We start from the raw sequence: 19,737 nt of genomic DNA on the forward strand, positions 1-19,737 counted from the left end.
CTCTCGCTCTCTCGCTCGCGCTCTCGCTCTCTCGCTCTCTCGCTCTCTCTCTCGCGCTCTCGCTCTCTCTCTCGCGCTCTCGCTCTCTCTCGCGCTCTCGCTCTCTCTCGCGCTCTCGCTCTCTCTCGCGCTCTCGCTCTCTCTCGCGCGCTCTCGCTCTCTCTCGCGCTCTCGCTCTCTCTCGCGCTCTCGCTCTCTCTCGCGCTCTCGCTCTCTCTCGCGCTCTCGCTCTCTCTCGCGCTCTCGCTCTCTCTCGCGCTCTCGCTCTCTCTCGCGCTCTCGCTCTCTCTCGCGCTCTGGCTCTCTCTCGCGCTCTCGCTCTCTCTCGCGCTCTCGCTCTCTCTCGCGCTCTCGCTCTCTCTCTCGCGCTCTCGCTCTCTCTCGCGCTCTCGCTCTCTCTCGCGCTCTCGCTCTCTCTCGCGCTCTCGCTCTCTCTCGCGCTCTCGCTCTCTCTCGCGCTCTCGCTCTCTCTCGCGCTCTCGCTCTCTCTCGCGCTCTCGCTCTCTCTCGCGCTCTCGCTCTCTCTCGCGCTCTCGCTCTCTCTCGCGCTCTCGCTCTCTCTCGCGCTCTCGCTCTCTCTCGCGCTCTCGCTCTCTCTCGCGCTCTCGCTCTCTCTCGCGCTCTCGCTCTCTCTCGCGCTCTCGCTCTCTCTCGCGCTCTCGCTCTCTCTCGCGCTCTCGCTCTCTCTCGCGCTCTCGCTCTCTCTCGCGCTCTCGCTCTCTCTCTCGCGCTCTCGCTCTCTCTCTCGCGCTCTCGCTCTCTCTCTCGCGCTCTCGCTCTCTCTCTCGCGCTCTCGCTCTCTCTCTCGCGCTCTCGCTCTCTCTCTCGCGCTCTCGCTCTCTCTCTCGCGCTCTCGCTCTCTCTCTCGCGCTCTCGCTCTCTCTCTCGCGCTCTCGCTCTCTCTCGCGCTCTCGCTCTCTCTCGCGCTCTCGCTCTCTCTCGCGCTCTCGCTCTCTCTCGCGCTCTCGCTCTCTCTCGCGCTCTCGCTCTCTCTCGCGCTCTCGCTCTCTCTCGCGCTCTCGCTCTCTCTCGCGCTCTCGCTCTCTCTCGCGCTCTCGCTCTCTCTCGCGCTCTCCGCTCTCTCCGCGGCTCCTCGCTCTCTCTCGGCCGCTCTCCCGCTCTCTCTCGCGCTCTCGCTCTCTCTCGACGCTCTCGCTCTCTCTCGCGCTCTCGCTCTCCTCTCGGCCGCTCTCGCTCTCTCTCGACGCTCTCGCTCTCTCTCGCGCTCTCGCTCTCTCTCGCGCTCTCGCTCTCTCTCGCGCTCTCGCTCTCTCTCGCGCTCTCGCTCTCTCTCGCGCTCTCGCTCTCTCTCGCGCTCTCGCTCTCTCTCGCGCTCTCGCTCTCTCTCCCGCTCTCGCTCTCTCTCCCGCTCTCGCTCTCTCTCCCGCTCTCGCTCTCTCTCCCGCTCTCTCTCTCCCGCTCTCTCTCTCCCGCTCTCTCTCTCCCGCTCTCTCTCTCCCGCTCTCTCTCTCCCGCTCTCTCTCTCCCCTCTCCCCTCTCTCCTCTCTCCTCCCTTGCTGCTCAAATCTGTTTCATAATGACTACATTACAACATTGTTATGGGAGATTTAATTGAAAAATAATTTTCAAAAAATATTTATGAATTTCTTTATTATATATTTATTTGTTTTGACAACCTTCCCACGACCCCCGAAAAAAACCAGTGGGTCACGACCCCCAGGTTGATAACCATTGCTCTTAGTGACCCGTGACCTTTCGGAGTTGTCCGAGAGTCACGACCTAAATTCCGGGTGTTCGGTGGGAGACTACTCCACTGCTCCACCTTGTGATCGTTTATCGCCACTGAACCCCGGCCCACAACAATATAGCACGATATCTCAAAAAGTTGTGGATGGATTCTGATGAAACTTGGTGAACACGTTGGGTGTGTGGTAAGGACAAATTGATTCGATTTTGGTGAAGATCCGGATCTGGATCTGATGATTTTTGAAGTAATTCTTCACCATTGAGGGATATCGTCAAAAACAATATTCTGTATAGCACGATATTTACCTTCACAAACTTTGTTGCGAAGGTTATGTTTTGATCGTCGTGTATTTATTTATTTATTTGTGAATATGTGTGTTTGTTTGTTTGTTATTCGCATAACTCCAAAAGTATTGAACTGAATCGCAGCAAATTTGGTGGGATGATTGGTTATTATCCGAGGACCATTTGATTAGATTTTGGGAGCGATCGGGTCAAAGGTCAAGGTCATGAAAAGGTCAATCGTCTTTTTACCATAGCGCGGTCAATTTGTATCCAATTTGCATGCAACTAATGCCAAAATGTTCAGAATTCAATGCCCCATCTTGTGATATGTGACATGACACAATGACGTAATAACCCTTATTAGCGGTTGCCAGTCAAAGGTCAGGGGGGGTCACAACATTGCAAAATGTGCGGTTTTAGTCATAACACGGTCAATTGTTATCTGATTTGCATGAAACCAACACCAAAATGTTGACTGTTCTGTTCCCCACACTCTAATACCAATTACAAAATTAAGAGTGCAAAGGTCAAGGTCGAGGTCATGAAAAGGTCAAAATCATCATTTTGCCATAGTGCGGTCGATTTTTATCCAATTTGCATGCAACCATTACCAAAATGTTGTGAATTGAATGCCCAATCTTGTGATATCCGATATGACACAGGAAATTTCATGTTTTTAAGCCATCACAACACATATGAGATGGCAGATGTGGTATGGGATTAAATACCCTCACAATCAACGGTTTCTGGGGGGGGGGGGGGCAAAATGTAGTGTTGGCGAAGGTATGCGCTCTACTGTTAAATACCCTCACAATCAACGGTTTCTGGGGGGGGGGGGGGGCAAAATGTAGCGTTGGCGAAGGTATGCGCTCTACTGAGTGCCCGTTCTACTTCAAAAATGCAATGGGCCTGATATGTTCTTGTGGATGAGGCATTACGTGCCGAAGCGATGCACTCTACCGATTGCCCTTCTTGTTTATTTATATTTTCATTCACGGACGCTTTTCAACAGTTTCAACAGAGACAAGCGGTTCCCAAATTAAGGCCATTTTACTGCTTTTTCAGTGTTGAAAAGGTGTATATGGCAGCTGAAGGTGTCGTTCCACCTTCTCACCTTATCATGCCAATTTTTTCCCAAATTCTTAATAACCGGACGATCACTGGTCCGATCGGATTGAAACTTCCCAGGAATATTGCTGGGGACCCGCTGATGTGCCTTTTCAAGGTTTGATATCAATCGGACAAGCGGTTCCCAAGTTATGGCCATTTATCTGTCGACCAATGACAGGATACGGTGCTATGACGTCACGAATGATATCACAATTAATGTTTTTATTTATTTATTATTATTATTTCTTTTGCACGATTGAAACTTGCCAGGAATATTGCTGGGGACCCGCGGATGTGCCTTTTCGAGGTTTGAGAGAGAGAGAGAGGCTGCACATACTGGCACTCACCTACGGGCACGCACCTATGGGCCCGCCCCTATGTGCCCGTACTAGTATATTTTAATTTATGGATGTTGTCCGGTGATCCTGTGATTTTTTTTTTTATTATTATTTATTAATTTTATTTCCGGCGTACTGGCTTTGATGTCCATCAGCATGCAAAATTTCAGCCTTCTGCGCCAGCTGGAAGGCACCGATTTTTTAATGTCAGTCAGTTAGTGGTTAGAATGATATATATGTGTGTGTATATGTATGTATATATATATATATATATATATATATATATATATATATATATATATATATATATATATATATATATATATATATAATGTTACGGCTGTGGAAATTCGTAGAACACTATAAAGGTCCTTAGTTCAGTTATTCTGGTAAGTCTGTGTTCAGTTAGATTTCCCCACCGTTGTTTAATGGGAATTATTCATGTCACAGGGCTGTGATCCTTTGAGATAGTGTTTTTCTTTTTCTATCGTTATTTTGAACCAACCACATCTCCACCACCATTACAACAACCAACATCGCTCCCCTTAACCACAACACCAACCACAACCACACCTGCCTCTCAACAACCACGCCATCTTCACCACTCCGCCAGCAACCGTCAACATCTCCACGCCACAAACCACCTCACCTTCGTCTTCGAAACGACGCCATTTTTGCACCAGCCGCGGCGAGTCCCCAGCGAACAGCGTTGCTGCAATCCGACGCGGGAGGTTTCGTTGTGAGCGCAAGTCTGGTGATTTCTACCACGTCCGCTCTGTGTGGAAGCTTCGCTCTGTGTGGAAGCTTCGCTCTCGGAGAATCGGATCCAGAGGGCCGGTGATTTCTACCACGTCCGCTTTCCGAGCAGAGGTCAGAGGTGAGAGGGCGGAGATCAGATCTCGTCTCACCAGCCCTATAAAAGGCCGCGCAGAGCGCCAGTTCAACGAGTCAAGTCGGGTCTGGAGGTCTGTCTGGAGCGGTCGAGGAGCTGCGCGGAAGTCGGGAGCCTGGCGCTTGGAGCCTTCAGTCGGTGGAGAGGGTCGGACGCCAGGAGGAGACACGAGCTGGGAGCGCAGCCCCGCCTGCCCTTCCGCGCAGACCTGCACGCTCGAGTATGGGCAGTAGAAGACTCGCCAACCAGCTCCGAACGGTCCGAGGTGATCGTGCTTCGTGACAGTCCAGGCAGCGCGAGGTACGAGCGGGCTCTTAACGAGAGCATCAGCTCGGAAAGAGCGAAGGCCCGTTCGTTCCTCTGAGGTGTTGAAGGCTGGGCCCGAATCGCCTGGCCGTTGGACGAGGCCTGGGCCGGACCGCGGCTACGCTAGCTGCCGTGGGAAAGGAGCGTCGTGGGTCGCCCCAGCGAGGAAGGTAACCTGTGCGGCCTCGTCGGGCCCTTTCGGTCACCAAGGCTTCACGTTATAAAGGTCTGCGGACCCTGTCTGACTCCCCTGTCTGTGGGGGTGGTCTTTTCTTTTATTTTGAGTGCATGTTGTGGCGCCATGTCCAAAAGTAAAACTGTTAAGTGACTGTACATTAATAATAATCATATTCGGTCGTAGTGCTTTCCCTTGCTTTTGTTTGCCTTATACGTGTTGGCTGTACATGCGTGTAATTGAGAATAAATGTGCTTTGTTCAAATGTACCCCGTTGGTTGCGTCTTCTCCCGATTGAAAATGCCATCTTGCATCGTGGAATAAATACCTGGGTTTTAAACACCCGTTACATAGAATCGGATCCGGCGAGGTCGGGCGATAATACCCGCTCGGTTATCACTGCAGAACGGAACGGACCGCTTCAGCGGTTCGTGTCCCAAGCCGACCTGCGTCGCGGTACGGTCGCCCGGTCGGCTGCCCGTGCAGGTACTTAGGTATATTAAATTCGGCGAGTGACCCTGTCTTGCGCGGGTAGACAATTGGCTCGGCCGTGGTGGGGTTGAAGACCCACCCGTGACAGGGTTCCGGCGTTGCTCCGGAAGGTCACGACTGAATTGTCCATCCGGTGGGCGAGCTGCAACTATTAGTGGAAAGCGGCAGTTCGCACGCCGGCGGGCGCGAATTCGTAACAATATATACATACACATACTCATACTAGCACAGTACCCGCCCAACGGGAAATCTTGTTCCAAGCATGCAACACGTTCTTATGACGCATACCTTTATTTGGGTGGTGTTTAGACAACTGACAGCTCAGTATGGGAAAAATAATTACCCGGGTTATGTGCATGAAGCAAACACATACCGACTGCTTACGATCCAAAACACCCCACAGCACTGGAAACCGTGGGGACAGGAATCCTGTACTGTAAATGGTGGAGACTTGTAATACCCTCCCTCACCTGAAGGTGGTGCTGCATGATACACATTTACATGGAGAATTTGCATCCCTTGCCCCCTCCCCCCCCACACAAAACCACCAGGAAAGTATAAGCACCCCAATACACTAATTGTGGTCATGTTGATCCTATGTAGCAAGTTTGGATGGAATCTGCTCATAACTGTAGGAGGAGTAGCGCAACAAAGGAACACATAAACACCGGTCCATGAATTATAGTAGGGATCTCGTAATCCTGTCATCGCCGGTCTGCTCTGTGGTAGGCACATGATAGCACTGGACCAATCATGTTCGGTGATGTATCTCGGGCTGCATAGCTAATACTCGGTGGCCTCAGCTTCACTTTTTAACCCTCCTAAATTTTGCTCATTCGCTCGTGAAGCGATCTAAAAAGTATAACCATCGAGTCATGTATACTAAGTACAATATAGCTGAGTTTCATGGACCGTTGACGCTTTGTCTCAGACAGTTTCTTAACCTTTTTCGTATTGTTTCCCCCTTTGAAATTGCCGAATAATGATATTTCCCCCCACCACATTATCAACACTAAATTAATTTTAAAAACTAAAATTTATTTAAAAAAAATTATTCCAATAGATATTTTCATTCAAATATTGATACACAATTCATTGCACAACATTAACAGTCATAATATTTTAACATTAGCAATCCTAAAATCAGCAAAAGTTCATCATTATTCAAATCATTCGTATCAAGGGAAATGTTTTTGCATTGCATCATTTAAAAATGGCAATAAACTTGGCAAAACTATTGATGTCTTCGGTCTTTAAGCGCAGAATTTTTGTTCCGCTAATTTTTAATCGCTTAGGAAGCGTATTCGGATGACGTATTCAACGCAATAAATAGTTTGAAAATTGTTCAACCTAAAAAATAATTTCCTCCCTGAAATCCAAAAATTTTCCCCCAGGTTAAGAATTACTGGTCTAGGAGGAGATAACAAACATAACAAATATTATCACAGCTTTTTGACTTGTACTCCTCAGGCTAAAACTACAAGCAGATGAAGAAGAATCACCAAACTCATTTATAAAGGTTCAAACATCTTTGTAGGTTACTGTTAATAACGTGCCTTTGCAGATCCACATCCTGAAGTTCAACCCCCTTCCATCTATTATCGGTAGGTGGATGACATCTTTACTGTTTTTGAGGCAACCTCAGCATGTAAAGTCTTCTTGGCATACCTGAATTCGGGTAACTAGAGGACATTACACCAATCAGGTAACTAGAGTTCACCTTAGAGATGGAACGCTTCGGCGTACTTCTCTTCTTGGACGTCTTAGTTGAGAAATTGGCCAACGCTTATAAAACCACAGTCTACCGTAAATCTACTTTTACCGGACAGTATACTAGGTGGGACTCTTACAGTTCCTCTTGATACAAGATTCGATTGATTGGTATCTTGGTCAATGGAGCAAGGAAGCTCTGCTCCACAGGATAAACTCCATGCTGAAATTGAGACCATAAAGACTTCTTCTTGAAAATGGGTATCCTGAACAGAACATCGATATATGTGTATACAAGTTCCTGAACCCACCAAAGAATCCTATAATCGGACCTGGTAAATGCCCTGTATACCTGTGTCTACCTTGGAAAGGCAAAGTGTCTCAACGGTTTGAAAACCAGATCAAACAGACAGTGTCCCATTCTTACTATGCTGTTCAACCACGAGTGATTTTCACCACCCACCGGTTGCTTACATCAGTCCAAAAAGAAGTTCTGCCCGCCTCTCATACAAGTAAGATTATTTAAGAATTTTGGTGCAAGTGTGATGCTAGGTATGTGGGCCGCACATCTTTCAGATTGAAGGATCGTATTGAACAACACATCCCTTTGGGGATCAGACGGGGTCAGTCAACTGAACAGAGACAACCAACTCGGGCTTGTAAGAATGTACATAGTGCAACAACTATTCCCTGTGCCTCAGCAATTGGTTGCCATTTCCTGAATAATCCTCAGTGTACAGAGCAATACCGTAATGGCTGGTTTCAAACCGGGTCAAAGCAGCTAAGTGTGAGCCAAATTGTTTGAGAAGTCGTGAAAAAAAAATCAATTTTCATGTACAGTGAAGTTGTTGCAGCATAAAAAAATCCAAGATTCACTGAAAATTTTGCAAAAAAAAGTTTATAAAAAGGATTTGTCATCACAAAATGTCATCATTTTCAAAATAGGGTAGGATTTTTTGATTTGGTCAGGCTGACATGCAAGTTTTCAGCTCAAACAACAGCAAAGTCAGCTCTAATGATTGGTCCAGGATAAAAACATTGTACTTTCGGGGTTTTATAGCTTGTACCATTGTTTCATAATGCTATGTGAACCATTGTTTAAAATGACTGTCAGCTCATCGATGACTGTCATTCGAAGGGTCAAAAACCCAAATTTTGTCCAGAAATGATAACCTGAATAAAATACTGCATCAATGCTATCAGTAAGCTAAGTTATATAATCAAAAGCATTTATTATGGAAAATAACATGAATTACACAGAAAAATCACCTTTCTAAAAATGTGACGGACCGGTGGAGAAATTTTCATCGGATGATATTGTCACTAATAGGGGGAATAAGGGAATGATACTTGGTCAGATTAATCACTCCCATTGTATTTGAGTATATAACCAACAACAATTTAATTGCTATGTTATTAGTCTAAACTATTGACTGAAATGCAAAATGTGATGGACCGGTGGAGATTTTCAGTGGCCAAACCCAATTTGCTAGCCGAGTCATATCAGTTCCCTAATCCTGATGGTACCTAGCATGAAAGTTTACTATTACTCGAAAAAACTTTCAAGCAATATCATTAGAAAAAATATTTATTTTCTATCGGATTGCACTCGAGGGAATTTATAGGCACCAATGAGAGCCTTCTAGTGTGAAAATGGTCAATTTCGACGTTTTCCGTCAGTTCACATGGATAGACCCTTTTCGAGCTGATCCAATTCTATTTTCAAATAATATTGGGGCTATTTGTCATACTGGGAACCAAGACTAGCATAAAAATTGAAATAATTATGTCAGCCCTACAAGAAATATCATTAATTTACAAATGTGAAAATACAAAACAGGCCCTTATTGACATCTTCATTACAAATTCCCCAGAGTGAGCACATGAAAGACTCAATATAGACCAGGAAGACCATACATTTTTTTTCATAGATTATCAAACGCTTGTTTAAAATATCTCCTCCAAAATTTTGTTTAGTAAACTATTTAGGCACACTGATCACTTTCTACAATGAGGGTTCCCTGAAACACCGTGGCTCACACTTCCCTGCATTGGGCCAACCCTGAGTCGAGGATGCAGTTGAGCTCACCTTCGTGCAATGGAGGCCATATTCATCAGGTCTACCAGCCCTATTCATTGTAGACAGAATTTGTCTGAACTTTATATCTATTTTGACTATGATGGCTTGACTGTGTGACATCTATCACAGTCAACGTTGTCATCATGAAAACCAAACCCCCTCCCCCTACCTAGGCTTCAGCTAATTAGCATTATGTTTCTGGTACTTTGGTGATTCATCTCCGCCTAATCATTATTCATGGCTGTTCATTTCCGCCAACTCATTATTTGTGATGCTGTTTGGTCCCACCAATCAGGTAACCCCGGCCTTTCTTTCCCTCAATCAATCAACGTAGAGGACATTACATTGTAAGTTCATAAATGAGAGTTTGATGTTTCTTCTTCATCTGCTTGCGGTTTTATCTTGAGGAGTGCAAGTCGAAAAGCTTTGATGTCTATTTTATTGAAATGTATATTTAAATTTTGTTGTACACACACACAACAAAATAAAGTTCCACCCTCCCCCTTTGCTGCTCCCACAGGTTGTTGGTGTTTATAGTCATGAAACTAAAGCTTGATTTGTGCTTTTTATCTTTTTATCACTGAAGGAAACTGAAACATGTTTGATATTTTTAAATCGTTCTTTCCATTTAAAAATGTCCACTTTTTAAGGTAGCTGCTAAGTTTTACATTTTCATGCAAGATTTACTTGTCATCTTTGCCTGTTTTATTTATCTGTTTGTTTGCTTTTATCAGTGCCTCCAAGATTGGAACCATTTCTGGGCAGAGCATGAGCGAACATTGCAGCGATGGTTCAGACGGTGATCAAGCCACGTTACGTCACAGCAAGAAAAAGAAGCGCAAGCATCACCACCACCACCACCACCGCCATCACAAGGCGAAGCACAAAAAGCATAGTCACGCAAGTGGTGCAGAGGAAAACGAGGAGAAGAAAAAAAAGCACCGGCACAAACACAAGAAGCATCGGCGTAAGGAGCACCCACAAGAAGAAGAAGAGCTGGAGCGGGTGCAGGCCAAGCCTCCTGTGAACGCTGTGGAGGCAGAGCCTGTGCAGAATTGGGACAAAACACAAAGTGTGGGTGCAGCCGAGGTGCCTTCGAGTCGAGTCTCTGCCATCACCGGTCCTTGCGTGGGTGATGTCGAGTCTACCAAGAGGAAGCGTGCTGAGGATGACACTGTGCTTGAAGATCTCGAAAAGCAGAGAGCTTTGATCAAAGCAGAGCTTGATAGTGAAATGCAAGGGCAAGGGAAGGTTCGCTCAGGAATGGGTCTTATCTTGCAGGTGAGTGCGATGACTAACCAGTCAATACCTTTGTTGGACTACTGTTGTTTTCTGAGAAGTTGGAGTGAATAATCATTATATTTCTTTTTTTCTCTTTTGAATCTTTTACATGAGGATTCTTAATAGCTTTTGGGGGACTTTGTTCTACATTATCAGTCAACATTATAAGGATGTGTTGTCGAGATAATGTGAAGCAAATTCAAGTTTCCTTTGTCGATGCATGTCTCGTCTCCAGGGTTACGTTTCTGGATCGGAGGAAGAAGGTGAGATCAGTGAACGTCCGGTACCTTCAACGGATGGTGTCAGTGCCAGACCTACAGCCATCCAAAACCATGAGCCATCGGTGATGATCCCCAAACCGCTCACTGTGGTTGCCCCAACAATTGATTTGATGGAAATTAAGACCGAGAATCGAGCATCGGTCGAATCGCCCATGGAGGATTGCCACGATATTTCCCGGGAGAAACTGCGCCATAGAAGCGGATCGTTTGGTGGGCGGTATTGTGGTCGCGATGAAAAAGGGCGAAGATCAAAGTCACGAGACCGTAGAGTGCGTCGTCATTCTACCAAGGAGGAGGATTATGATGATGGTGATGTTTCTGAGAAGTTTTGGTCTGATGAAAAAAAAGAAAAGGAGAAAAAGGAAAAGAAGGAAAGAGAGAAAGAAAAGAAGAAGGAAAAAGAAAGGGAAAGGGAGCGGGAGAAGGAAAGGGAGAGGGAGGAGAAGGAAAAAGAAAGGGAAAAGGAGAGGGAAAGAGAAAGGGAAAGGGAAAAAGAGAGGGAGAGAGAAAGGGAAAGGAAAAGAGAAGAGAAGGAGAAGCAAAAAGAGAAAGAGAGGCTCAAGGAAAAAGAGAGAAAGAGACACAGTGATTTGGAAGCAAAAGAGAAGAGCTGGAGTAGTGAGGAAACAGCACGAGGTTTGAAGAAGGAAGAGAGATATGTGGAAGGCTTTTACGATGGCGAAGATGAGTCACGGAGAAAGAAGAAGAAAAGGAGAAAGGAAGAAATGTCCCCAGGTGCAGGAAAAGAGAACTTGTCTCCTCGGCGGCAGAGAGGCAGTGAAGGACGCCATCGACGCAGGCACAGTGACTCTGACAGCCGAGCTCGTGGGGACGATGCCCTCGAGAAGGCTCATTCGCCGAGTGGACAGCCCAGCAACTACAGGAGCAGCAGGACATCTACAGACAGCAAGCAGAGGGAATTTGAACGCAGGCGCAGTCTTTCCCATAGGTAATAGGGCTTGTCAAGGCTGAGTGCTGATATTCCTGATTATCTGCAGGCTTGCGGCCTTGGAACTGGACTCCTCCGCATGATACGCTCAAAACCTTTGCCATTTTTGTTGTGATGTCTCCTTGTTTTGTTTAGTACAGTACACATGCGATGAAGCATTACACACACTTTTTGAACGACATTAATCATTTACATGTTTGCTCAAACACAATACAATATATATCTTTCCTCGATCATTATTTCATTCCTCCCCATCCCTCCATTGCTTTATTTGCCAAGGTCAAAATCTCGAGATGAGTTGTCACACCGGCACGAGCGATCTCGCCATCGATCGCGATCGGTCGAACGCATGAGAGAGAGATTCGATTGGACGTCACGCTCCAAAGACCGATCTGATGAACAAGGTCATCATCACCCGAGCTCTCCTTCACATCTCCAACATTCCCGTCGCCGCTCCCGATCACCGATTGACCACCGATCCCATTCTCCTCTGCGTCACCGCTCACCTCGACACAGGTGCCTTGTTTATACGCACTAGTGGTCCCGTTGGTCCATTGCACCAAATTTTCATTAGTCCTCATGGCCTTGTAGTGGACCTGCCTGCTATCGTACTTGAGCGTGAACTTGCCTTTTCACAAAGGCCATATGTGTTTGGGCTTGGGTGGGGAATATATATGTTCTTCTCCTTCTCCTTCTCCTTCTCCTTCTCCTTCTCCTTCTCCTTCTCCTTCTCCTTCTCCTTCTCCTTCTCCTTCTCCTTCTCCTTCTCCTTCTCCTCCTCCTCCTCCTCCTCCTCCTCCTCCTCCTCCTCCTCCTCCTCCTCCTCCCCCTCCTCCTCCTCCTCCTCCTTCTCCTTCTCCTTCTCCTTCTCCTCCTCCTCCTTCTCCTCCTCCTCACACACTTTATAGTGCATTGGTGTTTTTTGTTTTTGTTTCTGGGTTTAAAAATTGGTTGGGGGGGGGGTGCATGAAAATTGTTCCATGTACAGACTTTTTCCTGCATGATGCATGACCTTGAGATAAAGGATTCAAATTGCATCACTTTGACTGATGGTCCTTGCACATTGAAAGTGTATGCTTCCGTTCCAGATGGGTGAGTTTTGGCAAAAACTTGTGGAATAGTTACACTTTTTCAAGGATTCAAAAACCAGTTTTACCAAACTCGGGTGGTTTAATGGTCTTTAATCCCGAGTCCAGGATGTGGGTGGTCATAACCAAACTCCAGCTGAGTCATACCAGACTCTAAAATGGTACGTGCTGCCTCCTTGCTTCATGCTCATTTAGAAAGGAGAGAGCACAAACAAGCAACCGTAGGTTGGTGACCATTGTGCAGGCCTAATGGACCTAATGGCCTCCTCCCGAATTATGTTCCTTGTAAGGGAACTCAAATTTTGCCAGCGCTTTCCTGCTTGTAGCTTTTGTCATTGTTCGTTTGCCATCGTGTGGAGCAGATCCATTGACCGACGTCACACTCGTGAGCGCCTTCGGAGGAGTGGTTCACGAGACCGTGACCGTAACAGAGAACGCCGTTCACCTCACTCGAGGCACCGGCGGCGTGATGGCCACTTGCGTGACGAGGGAGATAGATTCAAAGGGAGCTTGTCCGAAGGCATGAAGGTGGAGCAGGATACGTCTGATGAGAAGTACGGCTTTTTATGATGAGTTGTAACGCACACAGACAGACTGCATATCACTGTGTACTTGTGGCTCGTTTGGTTATTGAGCATCAATTGTATCGGTGGACAGACCATAGATAGCTTGGTGTATTGTAAACGATACGCAATTGTACTTGTGGCTCGTTTGGTTATTGAGTGTCAATTGTATCGGTGGACCGACCATAGATAGCTTGGTGTATTGTAAACGATATGCAATTTATCGTTTATTTTTTCTGGAACTAGCAATACCCGCTCCCTCTGCGAGCAGTAAAGGTGTTTTGTAAACCCCCCTCCCTCAGCCAGTGATCCAGAGTGAAACCACGTGTACAATTCCACGTGGACAGGTGAAAATTGTATGTCATTTCCCCATCCTCATGGGAAGTAAGGGGGTGGGCTATTTTGTGCTGAGGACCTGACACTGAGTACACAGAGCACGTATGAAAAATTTGATGGATATCGGCCAAGCTGTTTTTGATTTTATAATGTTCAGACATACACATGTACCAAGTGAAAACGCGTGAACAAAGGATTTTTTTACAACATGTAATTATTATTGTTTGTACGTATTTGTAAATTTTTTGGAAAAATCACCCAAATTCTTTCAAACATCTTCACCAGATCAGTCAGAATTCTACCAAATTTTGGTTACAATTAGGCCAGGGCCCAGATATGCTATGCTACAGTTCCAGTGGTCCTATATATTTTTATTCTCCAACAGCAGGAACCGTGACATTAAAAGTCTAGGTCCTGCTTCATCACGTGACTGACAGACAGATACGTCTCCTTTTAGTAATATAGCTCCCTCTGGGAGGAATTGGTGGTTTCGACACTTGTACAATTATTCTCCTTGTGCAGGTGAAAACCGCAAGTCGTCTCCCCATTCTCAATTAACATTGCTAGGGGTTGGGGGGAGTGGGATCGGTGAGGATAGGGATTATTTTGTTCCCATGATCTGACCCTGGGTACTGCGAGCACGTATGCAAAATTTGGTGAATATTGGCCCAGCCCTTTTCGATTCTATAATTATCAGTTGTACAGAGAATTTCCTTGTTTAATATAGTAGGATGGCGTGGGAAAGCATCTTCACATTTCATGATGTCTGCGAGCTGAGTGCGATCAAATGATTTCTTTCTGTGATTAGCGTTGAAGACGTGGATGTGGAGGAAGAAGATGAGGATTACGTGATTGAGCAGCGCAGGATGCAGAGGATGGCGATTGTGCAGGTACTCGGCATTGCTACATTCCTGGCATGGCTTGCACACAGTGACAAGATGGATAACTTCTCAGGGATCCACGTAACTTCACGCACATTGTCAATTTGGAAATTGAGAATCGAGACCGTTGGACTACTTGCAGACACACACGCACACGCACACGCACACGCACACGCACACGCACACACACATACTCCACCCCCCCTCCTCCCGGGTACCCGTCATTATGTTTGAAGTGTTTTAATCAATGGAACATGACTGAAGATATCCTGCACATCATTTATACCAGTTCTGTACTTCGGGGTGGGAAGGTAGGTAGGCCCACGCTTCTTCCAGAGCATCGGGGCACTCATGACAGGTCGTGAATGTCTTCTGTGACTGATATAATAAATCCTGACCAGGTTGCCACTTTACCAGGGGGAACTGATAAATCCGAGAAAGCCAAGGGAATTGAACCCATACTGGTGAGCCAATTTACTGAGGCTTCACCTGACTCGACCTCTAAAGCTCCTCTTCATGTTGCATCTTGACGAGGCACTTGCAGTGACATACCACAGTTATTCGAAGTTGGAATCGTGACCTTCAGTTTCCCTTTCTCCTTTCTCTTGATGCATACCCTCACATTCTTGTCCTTGAGCAGATGTTCCACTTAGGTTTATTCTGAGATGAGTCATGGAGTTTAGGGCTTCGTTCCAAAGTTTCACTGTTTCACTGCAGGTATAAGTGGAGATCTCGTGTAACCACATAGCTCAGAATGTTTTTTTTTAATTTGGTGGATATGAGATGTTTGTTTCTCCTTATCTTCCCAGATTGACTTCAAGCCTGGATGTTTTCAACCTCGATGACATTGCCTTTCAGAAATACCGGGTGCAGCCAGATGCAGACAGCCAGCAGTCGGAGCCGAGCAGCCCGCACAGCTCAGGGCGTTCACGCTCGCCATCCCCTGAAGAAGAGCTGTTTGAACGGGCCGCCGCCGATGTCAAGGCTTACCAGATTGAGAATCGGGATACGTTCGAAGCATCAATGGTGGCCAAGATGCGCCAGATGGCGTGGCTGGAGGGCATTGCTGGTAATTTGGTGAAAATATTTGAATCGGGGAGACGGAGCAACGTAGCATTTTTATTCTGGTATTTTTTTTGTACCATTAATCATTTATTTTTAATCAACTGAACAACTGAGCTGATGTTGGGATCTGGAGATACTTTTTGCTTCATTTGGACTTGTCCTTATTGTTCAGCAGATGCTGCACCCAGAAAGCCCCTGGTTCCTGACATGTTTGTGGAGTCTGATGACACGTTTGCAGAGCATTTTGATGTAAGTGAGCGTGTTGTTTCATGGATGCTTTTTATTGGTTTCGAAAAATATTAACTTTGGGAAGTTCTCTTCTCTCTCTCACCCCTCATTTTTTCCTCTCGTATGATTGCTACCGATTATGGTTGATTGCTACGAATACAAGTCCAGGTAGACCAGGCAGATTACCATTCGCTGAAGGTCATTGGCGAGTCGGCTGACTTTTTTTTTTTTACCACAATGGAGACACAGTACTTCAAAGATGAGCTGTTTCCAGATGCTTAGAATCTAAATCTACTTTGAGTTGGATTTTAACCCATAACCTCTGGGATGCCAGTCCATAGTCTTCACCACATTACCATGCTTGACATTGATAGTGAGAGCCAGTAAGGCCCAGGGAACTAATACCAGTGTGTGATCCATGAAACCTGCCGATCACATTTGGCAATAGGCTTCTTCTCTTGATGAATAGGTTGGAATTTGTCACACTACCTGTAGTACTTTGTTTAACTTTTGTTTTGTTTTTTTTTGACCTGTTCATTCAGAGCCCCAGGGTGAGGGTGGCTGGCGTGGGGAAAGATTACAAGGAGAATCCAAATCTCAGAGACAACTGGACCGATTCCGAGGGATATTACCGTAAGCTCCAGTATTTTAAAAATCATCTTCGGAAACCTAGCACGCTGGTCCGTTGCCGTTGTTACAGAATGCTATCTTGTTGTGTCTGATCCTTCAAATACAGCTTTTACACACTGCAGTTGTACATTATCGGATCTTGTACCAATAACGCCACCAGAATAGGCAAGCGTTCTTCAATCTACATTGTCAAGCTTTTGGGTGCAATGATAAATGTGTAAAAGTGTATCCTTGTCAACAGATTTGCATCAATTTATTTGAAATTGAAATGTGACCGGGCACCACGTTGGCTGCTTCATCGTCGGCCATTTCTTCCTCCATAACATCTGGGATATCTCCAGGGGATAACCGCATGGGTAGAATGATGCCGACTTTGCAGCAAGTTGATGGTGATGGAACATGACCGACATAATCGCGCCGGCATGCCTCCCTGCCCCACCCGTAGGTGTAAACATCGGTGAGGTGCTCGACAAACGCTACAATGTGTACGGGTACACCGGTCAAGGTGTGTTCAGTAACGTGGTCCGGGCTCGAGACATCGCTCGGGGGAATCAAGACGTTGCCATCAAGATAATTCGCAACAACGAACTCATGTGCGTTGTCACCAAACTTTGTCCTTCTTTCTTCGTGCTTGTTTTTCTTTTCTTTTTATAAGTATATTTATTTTGAAATCTTGCCAAATTTATTTTGTCTTGGCATCTTTCTCCTCCCCTTGTGCAAGCTTGCAACCCAGTTTTGATGCCTCTGCTTCCTAACTTTTTTTTTGTTCTCTCTTAGAACCTCATACCTTCCTTTTGTATTCCAATTTTTTGCTAAAAAAAAAAAACTTTATTTGTCTTTTTTTTCTCCACCCCTCGACTACTTCCACATTTGCCTCCAATTTTGTGTCCATCAACAAGGTGCGATTTCTACCTCTGGACCCTCTGCCACTTGATTCCTTCTGTTTGAAAGGCTCCTCCAGCACATTGGTGAACAATTTAGCAAGGAATGAGGGATTCTGAGTTTTTTGAATCTGTAGGCCACATTAGGTCACTGATTTTCCCCTTCCGTCCTCCTCACCCATCCCTCCTCCCCCACACCCTTTTCTTCTCCTTGTCTCCCTGCTAATCGCCCAGACGGTAAAGACTTGGCGAGCAGAGATTCCATTCGATAAGACAAGGTCTCGCAGTACAAATGTGTCTCCGCTTCGAGACCTCTGCCACGAGACGTACGACAGGCCTTCCGTACGGTGAATTGGTATGACCAAGGCATCACTTGGGCAGTGTTGCTGTCGCATTGACAAAAACTAAAACAAAAAGCAAAAAGTTTCTTAAATTGTTTACCGTGGAATGCTTGCAACGCCCTGCTTGGAAAGTCGGACAAATTTCTCGGATTGCCAATGAAGGGCATTGTCGAAAGAAGAAGTATCTATTGTAAAGTCACCAAATGCAAATTGGCAATTTAACCCCCTCACCTCCCCCTCCACCCCTCACCCCCCACAAGTGTTGACCTATTTGTGTTTGTTTACAGGCAAAAGACAGGCTTGAAAGAGCTGGAGTTCCTGAAGAAGTTAAACGATGCAGACACGGATGACAAGTTTCATTGTGTCAGATTGTTTCGCCATTTTACCCACAAACAACATCTCTGCCTTGTATTTGAGCCACTCAGGTAAATTATCCCTTCAATTTACCCCCCCCCCCGGCACTCCTGTCCCCTTCATTTTAACCCCTCCCCCTGTCCCCTTCATAAATATCTTGTCACCACTTTTGGTGTCCATACCCCATCCCTCCCCAACACTCATGCATGCGCACAGTTTTCACCACCTCATTGATGGCGGGTTTTGTTGTTATTTTTGGCGTGCTCTTCATTTCATTCATTTATTCTCGTTTTAAAACCCCTTGATCTGTACATTGCTCCATGTATGCAGCATGAACCTGCGAGAGGTTCTGAAGAAGTATGGGAAGGACGTTGGTCTGCACATTAAAGCTGTTCGTTCTTATAGCCAGCAGCTTTTCCTGGCCCTAAAACTACTCAAGAAATGTAACATCTTGCACGCAGACATCAAACCTGACAACATCCTGGTGCGTTTGCAAATCGGCTTCGACTCTCCACTTTCATGTCTGCCACTTCCACTGTCTTGTTCAATGGGTAAATGGTTGTGACTATTTAAAACGCAACATAATGGTGGGGATACGTGTTTGAAAACTGCACGTTAAATCGCTCTCCTCTTGCTCTTCCCACCTTGCCTCCCCCACGGCCCACTTTCTTATTGTCCAGGTGAATGAATCGAAAACGATTCTGAAGTTGTGCGACTTTGGCTCAGCGTCACATATCGCCGATTGTGACATAACCCCGTACCTCGTCAGCCGATTCTATCGTGCCCCGGAAATTGGTGAGTCGGAGGATGCTATCTTAGTGTCTGCGTCATCATACTCGGGACGTATGTGCCATGTTGAGGATCAAACGCTTTTGTTGGGTTTTCCACAGTGTTTTGAGCCTTGTAGTGTTGCTTCCATTAGTCTTGTGAAGTGTTTATAATGCAATCTGATTGGAGCATTTTGATCATTATGTTCCTCGTTTTCTGACAGTCATCGGGAAACCGTATGATTATGCCATCGACTTGTGGTCTGTTGGCTGTACCCTGTACGAGCTCTACACGGGGAAAATCCTCTTCCCGGGCAAGACCAATAACCATATGCTGAAGTTTATGATGGATCTGAAAGGAAAGATGCCAAACAAGGTAGGACGTCCGATGCTTTTTGTGTTCACCGGAATACTTGGCTCATGGTCCCGGCATGATATGACCCGTGCTACGCCTTATTTTGTTGAGCGACGCCCACACCATTCTCCAAAGTTTAGCCACTCCCGCACCTCCCTCCATGTTTAGCCCCAGAAACACTTTCTTCCCCTCCCCCCATTTGGCTACAAAAACGCCCCTCCCCCCCGTTTGGCCACAGAAACGCCCCTCCCCCATTTGGCCACAGAAACGCCCCTCCCCCCCCCCCGTTTGGCCACAGAAACGCCCCTCCCCCCCCGTTTGGCCACAGAAACGCCCCTCCCCCCGTTTGGCCACAGAAACGCCCCTCCCCCCCGTTTGGCCACAGAAACGACCCTCCCCCCATTTGGCCACAATTCTCATGACTGAACGACTCATTGTAAAATGAGTCCAAATCTGGGGACTAATTGATCAGCCTTTATAAGTGGATTTTTCTTTACTTGTGTTTTGGTGGTGTCATTTCTGCAGATGATCCGCAAAGGCATGTTCAAGGACCAGCACTTTGACCAAAATCTCAACTTCACACACATCGAGGTTGACAAAATCACAGAGAGGGTAAGGTTACACCAACTGAGTATTGACAGA

At 46.3% G+C, this 19,737-nt stretch overlaps 1 protein-coding gene across 9 annotated transcripts in view; it reads left to right on the forward strand.

The window, feature by feature from the left end:
- Nucleotides 1-19,737, forward strand: part of PRP4K (pre-mRNA processing factor kinase PRP4K) — a 35,034-nt gene that overhangs the window by 12,513 nt on the left and 2,784 nt on the right. For 6 of the 9 annotated variants that reach the window (XR_015051618.1, XR_015051619.1, XR_015051620.1 and 3 more), the window contains exons 2-15: nt 9,830-10,376; nt 10,612-11,606; nt 11,886-12,122; nt 13,057-13,248; nt 14,402-14,483; nt 15,333-15,543; nt 15,712-15,788; nt 16,310-16,400; nt 16,843-16,990; nt 17,907-18,044; nt 18,304-18,457; nt 18,654-18,768; nt 18,965-19,116; nt 19,621-19,707. Coding sequence is in view for 5 of the 9 variants with exons in the window: in XM_085856671.1 (XP_085712797.1) it covers nt 9,830-10,376; nt 10,612-11,606; nt 11,886-12,122; nt 13,057-13,248; nt 14,402-14,483; nt 15,333-15,543; nt 15,712-15,788; nt 16,310-16,400; nt 16,843-16,990; nt 17,907-18,044; nt 18,304-18,457; nt 18,654-18,768; nt 18,965-19,116; nt 19,621-19,707 (3,226 nt within the window). In the remaining 4 variants the exon portion in view is untranslated. Of the gene's footprint in view, nt 1-6,869; nt 7,011-9,829; nt 10,377-10,611; nt 11,607-11,885; nt 12,123-13,056; nt 13,249-14,401; nt 14,484-15,332; nt 15,544-15,711; nt 15,789-16,309; nt 16,401-16,842; nt 16,991-17,906; nt 18,045-18,303; nt 18,525-18,653; nt 18,769-18,964; nt 19,117-19,620; nt 19,708-19,737 lie in introns of those variants that run through there. The other 3 variants (XM_085856676.1, XM_085856674.1, XR_015051621.1) reach the window with 3 other exon arrangements.

This window comes from Eptatretus burgeri, chromosome 15 (assembly GCF_056783735.1).
Source record: "Eptatretus burgeri isolate ZD-2024b chromosome 15, Ebu_testis_v1, whole genome shotgun sequence".
NCBI lineage: Eukaryota > Metazoa > Chordata > Myxini > Myxiniformes > Myxinidae > Eptatretus > Eptatretus burgeri.